This window comes from Trachymyrmex septentrionalis, unplaced genomic scaffold (genome assembly GCF_001594115.1).
Source record: "Trachymyrmex septentrionalis isolate Tsep2-gDNA-1 unplaced genomic scaffold, Tsep1.0 scaffold349, whole genome shotgun sequence".
Lineage (NCBI taxonomy): Eukaryota > Metazoa > Arthropoda > Insecta > Hymenoptera > Formicidae > Trachymyrmex > Trachymyrmex septentrionalis.
This window is the reverse complement of record NW_017305513.1, coordinates 1-9,963: the sequence shown is the minus strand read 5'-3', so window position 1 is coordinate 9,963 and position 9,963 is coordinate 1. Positions and strand designations below refer to the sequence as shown.

Genomic DNA, 9,963 nt, shown 5'->3' with positions numbered 1-9,963 from the left:
GGATGGGAAAAGACCATTGGGTAGACCAAGACGTAGATGGGAAGATAATATTAGAATGGACCTTAACGAAATGGGGTACGAGGGTCACAAATGGAGGGATCTTGCTCAGGGAACAGTGGCGGGATTTGGTATTTGCGGCAATGAGCTTTCGAGTTCCTAACGCCTAATAATAATAATAATAGATATATCTCTATATGATTTTTTTTACCGAGTTATTCAACATTAGAGCAGAAAAGGTCGTTTTTGCTCGCCCACTGCCCGATTACCGAAGGGAACCCGCATAGGATAGCACCCCAGATCGACACCCGGTTACAGCCACTCTGGCTATCCCCTTCCTTCCACCCGGCAAGTACCTTTGATATCGGCGACAACATAATTGATGTTTTATAATAATGTTTTAAATTTACTCATTTATTTGATAAAATTTATACAAATGTCCGAACTGTCAAGAATGGTAGTATATATTTAATGCTTATTAAATTATTTATTTCAATTAGGTTTTGCAATTTATATTGCAAATAAAACAGACAGAGGTAAAATTTGGCTTGGGACATTTCTACTTTGGATATAGTTTTATCCGCTGGGTATGTTTTATTTTAAATAAAAATATAAAAGTATACACACACACACGCACGCCCGCACGCACGCCCGCACGCACGCACGCACGCACACACACACGCACACACACACACACATATACAGGGAAGGACCGTAACTCTATCCTCTTAGAATATTTCCGCTATTTTTAAAGATACTCGTATGTAATAATGTATTTATTGAAGTTGCATAGCATCAAAAGCGTATAATATGTATACTACTAACAATTTGTCTATGGATGGAGGCGCTTCGGAGATTTCAAAGTCCTCTCCATTTTAATTAATGAAATTATATAATTTTTTTACACAATATGATTTTTCTAATTATTCTGTATCCGTATATAAAATTATTAAAGTAATGTATGAAAAAATTAAGTTTATTTATTCTTTAGATATTTATTCTTTAGATATTTATTCTTAAGATATTTATTCTTTATTCTGACATATATTAATATAAAATATTTAATAACTCATAAATTATTTTTTTTTTTATTGTATCTTAATACTTTTATGAAAAGAATAATGGGACGAATAAAAAAAACGGTGCAAAAAAACGCACATTGCTTAAAAAAATATATATATGTATGAAATGGATAATTTTTTACATAAGCAGCTATGTGTTCCTTTTCTATCAATTGATTCATCTTATTATTCTGTTCACAAAAATATTAAGGAATTACAAAAAAAATTAATAATTTACAAGTTATTTAACATTTTGTGTCAATATGTACCAGAATAAAGTACCGAATATCTCTATTAGCTTTTTAATATCATTATTTTAATACTTTTACATGCAAAATAATTAGAGAAATTATATTGTGTAAAAAAATTATTCAATTCTATTTAAAAAAGTGGAGGTAAACTTGAAATCTTCGAAGCGCTTCCACCTACAGAAAAGTTATTACTAGTATATATTGTACCCCTCTTGATACTATATAACTTCAATAAATATATCATTTCATATTTCAAAAATAGCGAAAACAATCTAACTGAACAGAGACTGCTATATTTCACCCTATACATATATAATAGAATAAATACTTACATATAAAATAGAACTTGTTCTTCTTGACAATTAATTCTTTTGAATTTAACTCTTTCACTCCTAACGCCGGCTATGTCTGGCATCCATGAAGCGATCCTGGCTATAGCCAGCATTCGCGAAGTAATTAATTTATAATGTCCTTTAATAAGTAATAAGAATTTCGTCAAATTATCTTATACAGCAAAATACAGCCAAGAGTGACTAATTTTGCCAAATAATATATTTAAACATAATTAGTAGTGGTAGTATATTGATGTTTATAATGCCACTGACATAAAGGGGGTAATTAAAAAACGTTTTACAAAGAAATTATAATCATTTTATTTTGGAAATAGTTCTTTTTTTTTTAAATGTGTCAAGGTGGCATTGTTCAAGTTACGTAAAACGTAATTTTAAACGTAAAGACACATATAATGTGTACACTTTCGGTGTGGGATCCCGATCAATGGTGATATTCCGGTGGACCAATTTCTGAGCGAAAGAGTTAACAAACTATTTTCATTAAGTATAATGATAGCATACTTTCTTTCAGACGTATTCCACAATTTTGTCCGTTACAATAATTCTTGCGCAGGTATGTAACAGACTTCCTACTCTCGCAGTAATGCATGAGAAATTTTGTTTGATTATGATTTGGTATGAACAAGACACTCGCGCGTATATAATTAAATGCATTTTATTTAAACCAAAATCTTGTCATAACAATCAGAAAGAATTTCTGGTTGTTATGACAAAATTCGAGATTTTACAACTAAAAGTAGAATTATATTATAAGTATTATATTATTTATTACATTATTATAAGGATTTATTTAATATTTTTCAGTTTGATTGGGAATTTCAGTTATAAATAGGGAAAATTTCAGGATAAATAGTGATGATAACAATTAGTTATTTTAATATCAGCGCTTTAGTAGTGCAATTATTGTGTCAATCAACACAAATCAGGCAAATATACTATATATATTGTCTTATGTCGTTGTGTTGTTTCCTATGAATTGGAACAAAATGATATGTATCATGACTGACGAAGAAACGTTTTCTTTTTCCATCATCAATATAATTTTGAGAAAAATGCATAGAAATTTGAAAGTTATAACAATAACATTAATTTGAATATTTCTGTGTTACCTACATATTACTTTGTAAGTACTTTGTAGATTATAGGTGCATGATGCGCCCAAATCATCCATCATTTATTCTTGTTTACATTCGATGAACAACATCGGAGAAATAATACATTATGCATAAAACGAAATGCCTTAATAATTAACAAAAAGACATATTTGATCAATAAAATATTCTACGGTGAGTTAATAAGAAAAATTTATCCAATTAACGACTAATTCTGATATATTTAACAAGATACAATTATAAATGACATTCAAAATACAATAAAAATGATATTTCGTAGTAGCATAATCAAAAAATTAAAAATGCGAGATTATACGAAAACGTTGAAAATATTTATATGATAACACAAATTTTATTAAACCAATTATTATTGTAATATTGATAAACGGAATGAAATATTAACAATAAATAAACTGTATTTACTTTTAATTGTTAACTTGCAATTATAAAATTTATTAAAATTTATATGATAAAATTTGACAAATTTACTTTGTGATATGCTGGTTAGCATCCAATACAAAGGGAGTAATTTTTATGATGAAAGCGTATTTAATGTATACTGATTCCACGTAAAATTCATAAGATCTATTCGCAAAGAAAAGTTATACTATCCGTCAAATTTCAATAGTGTTTACAGGAGAGTGTAAATTCCAAATTTTCTAGACCGCTTATTATAATAATGATTATTTGGCAGAATGTTAATTATAGTTATCATTTTTATCGCGTCTTTAATATAATATTAAAATTTGCGACTAAGAAAATATATTATGACACATTGCTAAAAATCATCTTTTATGAAAAATAAATGGATAGAATAATTTTCTTGTGGAATAGGGGTTACGAAGGGACTTCGTTAGTTATATTTAATAATAATAAAATTCATGCGTTATTGTAATTTTTCATATGTATAGGTACAAAATTGTCTCGGGTATCGACCGCTCGAGATGATCCCAACCCGAAAAGTGATATTTTAAAGAATTATTTTTATACTTAACAATTTATTATTTGTTTAAATTTAACAATTTCTTATTTTTCTGTTTCTTTCAGAAATTTTAATCATTAATTTCGCTATGTATATATGTCTACTTACCTCTGTTGTGAGTTATTATTGAAATAACATGTGGTGAGTGAGAGAAAAGAAACTTTATTATACTTAGATATGAAACAAACGTGTACAATGAGAAAAGAACGCATTCGTCGCGTGAACTCGCGACGGGCGGTAGAACAAACGAAAAAAACTGCCAGTGAACTGCGACCGGCATCGGTTGCCACGTCGGGCAGAAAGGCGACGCGCATGCGCGAAACAAATAACACGCGGTGGCACGTCTCGTCCACGTGCTTGAACTAAAAGCCGAAAAGTATACATACATATTTATAATCGTAACAACCTCGAATCTCTGTATTCACATTTTTTTAATTAAATTCATGTATTTGCGATTGTTAAAAGAACATAAAGCATTTTGACAAAATTATTTAAGTCGACAAAAATCAAATTTATTAAATACGATCTCATATGCGTATGTATTTTACTATAGAAAAAATATATATATATTTTTTGTGAAATTGGAAGAGTGATCATAAAAGGTAAGCAAATTATTTGTACAAAATTTGATTTATTTATTTAACAATTTCAATTTGGACAAATAATCATTATATTTATACTTGAGGAATAGAATTTAAAATTGCGTTTTGTCCTTTGCAATTTTCAAAATATGAGAAAGAAGAAAACTCCACACACAAGAAAAATACGCACTTTATGGAAAATAACAATATACCAAGTAAGATATAGAATATTAAATAAAATTGCTAAACAAGTGCTATAAATATTAGACAAATGCATTTTGTTCGTCTCTATAAGTTAAAAAACATAATGCACTTCGAAATGTTTATGTCTTTTCAGTATATAAATTAACAATGAAAAAATGCTTTCTGAACATTTCAAAGGAACTATTATGAGTTTTTTGACACTGAACATTATGTCATATCTAATTAAAAAAAATGAAATTTTGACAAAATGCATATATATTCGAGTTTTGCTCTTTATTTATCATATAATATTAAAGTTCTATCGTCATTAAGACAGTGCTGTTACTGGTCTGCATTATTAGAATAAACGAACATTTAGTAAAGATAAGAAAGCGATGAAATAAATGTTAAAACATGCTAATATGAGTTAACATAGAAAGTTGATGTGTATATACTTTAATTATGATGTGATACTTATCTATTATATATCATTCACAAAAATTTCGATTGATTCGGATTCTGTTTACTATGTAAATTCCTTTACAAGTAATCATCTACAATATGTTGTAAAACGTACCAGGTGAATCACCTGGATTTATTATTTGGTATTTTAAGTCTTGACTAAATGATGTTATAATAACAGATTTAAATTTATTTTTAAATTTATTTGGTGTACTAATTGCTTTATTTCTTCAATTTGCTCTCAATTAAAGATTTTTTGCTGCTATATTCGCTGATAATGACCCCAAAGTGAATAAAGAGCGAAGATTTAGGAGATGCAGATAATAATCAAATGTTAATAACTATTTTCATTTATTTTGTCGAACGTTTCGTAACATTTGATTATTATCTGCATCTTCTAAATATTCGCTCTTATATCTACGTTTGATTCTCATTAACTCTTTTCTGAATTTTATTGTATTGATTAAGAATAAAAATAAAAAATAATAATAAAATTAAATTTTACGGTCACGTTTTATGTTTACACTAATAAATTATATTTATTATAAGAATAATGATAGGGAAGAGACCGGGTCTGATTGGCACAGTTTTCACAATTTCGGCATTAGATTTTTTAAACAATGAATTATTATGATTAAAATCAAGTATATCAATATGATAGAGAGAACCTTTCTTTACATTTTCATACGATTAATGATTCTATACACTGTATAGTTTCTTTGCAATAAATGAAATGTGGACATGCTGCATTGTAGTTAATTGCTCCCATATGTGGAGTAAATTGGTACACAATGTAAATTGCCTCTATGATAAACCTATTAAATTAATAAAAACGTAATAGAAATAAAAATAAGATAGTAGATATGTACTTTTTAATAAAAATTGTATCTTTAAAAGTTATTTTGTAATGATCAAATAGCAAAATGTTGTTATAGAAAAATAAATGTAAATTATTTTAATTTTATCTTCTTTTAATGTAGAAATATTATAATATTATATAATTATAAAGCGTTTTGTCAGAGTTAAATTGTAATTGAAAGTTTACACGTGCGATACAGCGAGTTAACTTTTTTTTATGATATGAGCCAACGTACCCCATCCCTGCACACGTGATCATCTTATTATAACAAATTACCATTATTACTTAAAATAACGTATTAAATTTAACAATATTGTATCTAACGTATTGTATCTAATTTAACGTATTGTATCTAGCAAACACTTTCCTTTTAACTAATAATACATTGCTTGGATTTGCTTTCTTAAGCTGAAGAACTTTAATACAAAATTACGAAATGCTTAAAAATTTACTTGCCTGCTTTTGAATCAGAATTTTTTCTTTATCTAATGTAATACTTGTTTGATTTAAATGAAAAGGGGAAAAAGTATCTATGTTGTAAAAAAAATATTTTGTAGTAAATTTTTCTTTATCATTAATATTTAAATACATAAATGGAACGCAATGCCAATTTGTCTCTTATGCCAACGAGCTCCGGTCTCCTCTACTTATCTTCACTTTACAAAAAGCATTATTTTGTGCACATAATTTTAGTATATAAAAGATTTTTATCAAAATTATCAGTTTCAACTTAAGGCACGTGTCGTTAAAAACTATGTAAATAAAATGCATCCATGCATCCATGCAATAATTAACAGAAAGACTTACATATTTGATGAACTTTGACATTCTGTGGATATAACGACAAAAATTTATTTTTTACGAAAGAATCTTTTCTTCTCTCTATGAAGAATAGTCGGCAGGCTTCTATCCTGTGGATGTATTACAGACACGAACCACATCCATTTTCAAAGATACGATTTTATCGACAGTGTCAGAAAATGTACGTAGTTACGTAGTATCCAAACCGAAAATGGATGTACTGGCGATAGTGCAATTTTCAAGTCACTAGACTTATAAAGTCCCGCAAACTCACATCGATTTTGACGCGAAACGCGGTCATTTAAAATTTATGCATTCATATATATGCGTACTTTATTTGAGAAAATAAAACCGTCAAGTATGTAAATCGATGTTTTTTAAATTGTAATTAGATTATTCATAAACAAAAAATATGTACAAATACTTAATTTATGTATTCTTTAGTTTTATATAGGTTTATTTATTGTAGAAATTTTATTGTGGAACTTTAATGCATGGAAGTGCACGAAGGGATCTGTAAATACAGTTTAAAAGATGAACCATCAACCACCTTGCTTGAAATCGTGATTCATGTGCACTACTGCCATTTTAACGCAATATTTCTGAGAAATCAATTATGGTACTTTATAAATCTAATGATTTTAGGTGATTTTAACGGTAACAGCAAAAAAGCCGACATGGCAGGTTTCTTTCTACTAGTACTTTTTGCGCTCAGTATTTTTGCTTTCTTTCGTTCCTATATCCGTACTGTAGCGAGATGCTACATATAATGAATGTAGGTAATGGATGGCAGATTATTAAGTAATAACGTTTATTTATTAGCACATACAATATCTTATTGCGACAATGTAAAATGATGATGTCGTATATGAGAACGGTTCCAGAAAAAAGAATAATAAGAGTGTATCTAGATGAGAAATTGAGTATCATGTTCGTGAGAGCGAACACCTCTTTAACCTCAACAAAATAGCGGAACATTATAGGAAGGTAACTAATAGAATTATCTTTTTTTGTTTTCTTTTGTGAATTTCTTTCTTTTCTGAAACAAAAGAAAGAATTGCAGAATTTATAATGGAATTTATATATTAATCCAATTGGGATTCGTTTTCTATTCTTCTTTCTATCCCAGCAAAATAGTTTTCCCTTTAAAATTCTTTACGCAAATCTTTTACTTCACACGAATATAACTTTTTAACGCAAAATTTATTAGCTCTAAAAATGTGTCTTTGTATTAAATATTTTGTAATTTACTTATACAGGGTTGGCCATATTCGACGGAAAGATGTTTTTTTGTTTTAATCATGGGAAAAAAAAACACATTTTTTGCTTTTCATTGTAAAAGCCATTTAATATGGTTCAAGGAGATTTGTGTACATTATTTGTTGAATATGATATCTCTTAAATGATCGCCTTGAGCCTGCATGGCGAGTAGTGCCCGTTTTGCAGCGTTTTCCATCGTTTTGAACAATGTTTCGGCCGATATGGCGGCTATTTCCTGTCGGATGTTGGTCTTAAGTTCGTCTAGGGTCCTTGGCTTGTTGACATAAACCTTTGATTTCAAATAGCCCCACAGAAAGAAGTCTGGAGCCGTTAAATCTGGTGAACGCGGTGGCCATTCAAAATCACCATTTTTTGACATCAAACGTCCAGGGAACAATTGTTTCAAAAAATTGATAGTGGCTCGAGCTGTGTGTGGTGGAGCGCCATCTTGTTGAAACCAGAAGTGCTCCATACCATTATCATGAACAATTGGCATCAAAAAATCACTTATCATATCACGATAACGCTCCTGATTGACGGTAACCGTTTCGCCAGCTTCATCTTCGAAAAAGAACGGGCCAATGATCATATCAGCACTTTATTTGGACGCTTGGGATTAGTGAGTGCCTCACCAGTTGAAAATCTTTCATACAAACGATACAATGTGTTCGCGGAAGGCGCACTTTTCACTTTATTTATTTTTCTCCATGCACGTTGAATTTTAACAATTGACTTGTTTTGTTGAATGTAAATTTCAACAATCTGAGAGCGTTCGCGTGGCGTATACTGTTCCATGGCACAAATTTCTTTCGACTGACGCTTCAAACGCGCTACGTCGTTACTCGATCTAACATCTCTGTCAAAAGTTACAGTGTTGCCACATCTTTCCGTCGAATATGGCCAACCCGTATATGTAGTATATTCTTTAGGACTTGATAAAATATTGCTTCAAATTCTATTTTAAAAACGTGACGAATGTAATACGGCCAAAAGGTTTTCAACAATTGGATGCCGCAACAAAAGCTATGTTTATAGATAAAGGGAAATATTTTTTTCATCAAAAATTAATAGATCTGGTTATTTAAAATAATATATTTCTTTAGAGAGAAGAAGCATATAATGGACACTGTTGTGTGAAAACAATTTATTCCTTTAGTCGAAACAATTATTGCATGTATTATTCGATTTATAAAAAATAGTTAAATAATTGTAATTAAATAACAAATACAAAAAGAAAAAATTAGTTTAGGATTGTGATTAAATTATTTTAAATAAGTTATATTTAAATATTATTGAATGTTGATGTAAATGAAAAATAAATGAATAAAAAATAGTGATTATTGAAAACACAGCAAAGTACAATTGTTATACGAATTTTAAAGATCAATTGAGTATTCTTTTACGTAAATTCTTAAGAAAACTTTTATTGAAGAATCATGTTAAGTACTCGAGTAATTCAAAATATATACATATACCTATAAATACACTCGTCAACAAAATTATTATGCATAGGTAAATTTATATCAAAATTTCGCACAAATTCAAATAAGCATAACTCTGCAAAAAATGGTTTTATTTAAAAGTTTTCTTTTTTATTATATTATATTTTAAAAGGTAAAGTCTGAACTTTACGAAGTTTTTAATGGAATCTATCCTTACCTCTGGCATTTTTTAAAAATAAGGATGTGTTTTTTTATAAGAAATTTAAGCCCTTTAATTAGCGCTTGTCGGATTCTACGCTACGGAAGTATATTTTTGTCATAAATGTCATTATAACCATGGTAAAGTATGAACTTTTCTTTTACAAATTAAAAAAAATTAAGCTTTATATGATTTTTTGTCGAAAAGTTACAAGGCATTAAACTTACCTATGCATTTTATTCAATTACTGCCAATTATTAGCATATAAGTAGTATATGGGCAGCCATGGAGCGTCACAACAAACCCCCTCCACGTCTCTCTCTGGCGCCATGGGCGTGGCCTAGCCGGTCAGTCAGCCGAAATGGCGCGTTCTGATTGGCGCGCTCCATACTCGCCCAAGATTTGATTGGCTCGCTCCAT

At 29.2% G+C, this 9,963-nt stretch overlaps 1 protein-coding gene across 1 annotated transcript; it reads right to left on the bottom strand.

Annotated features, from left to right (window-relative positions):
- Positions 1–7,991: 7,991 nt before the first annotated feature.
- Positions 7,992–8,415, bottom strand: LOC108750261. Its single transcript, XM_018489608.1, has one exon. The coding sequence runs from the start codon at positions 8,396–8,398 to the stop codon at positions 8,018–8,020; it is 381 nt and encodes a 126-aa protein (XP_018345110.1). The 5' UTR covers positions 8,399–8,415; the 3' UTR covers positions 7,992–8,017.
- Between the last annotated feature and the right edge of the window lie 1,548 nt (positions 8,416–9,963).

Bases quoted from the DNA above. Each gene is read 5' to 3' on its own strand.
- LOC108750261 (XM_018489608.1), bottom strand. From the start codon at position 8,398: ATGCCAATTGTTCATGATAATGGTATGGAGCACTTCTGGTTTCAACAA.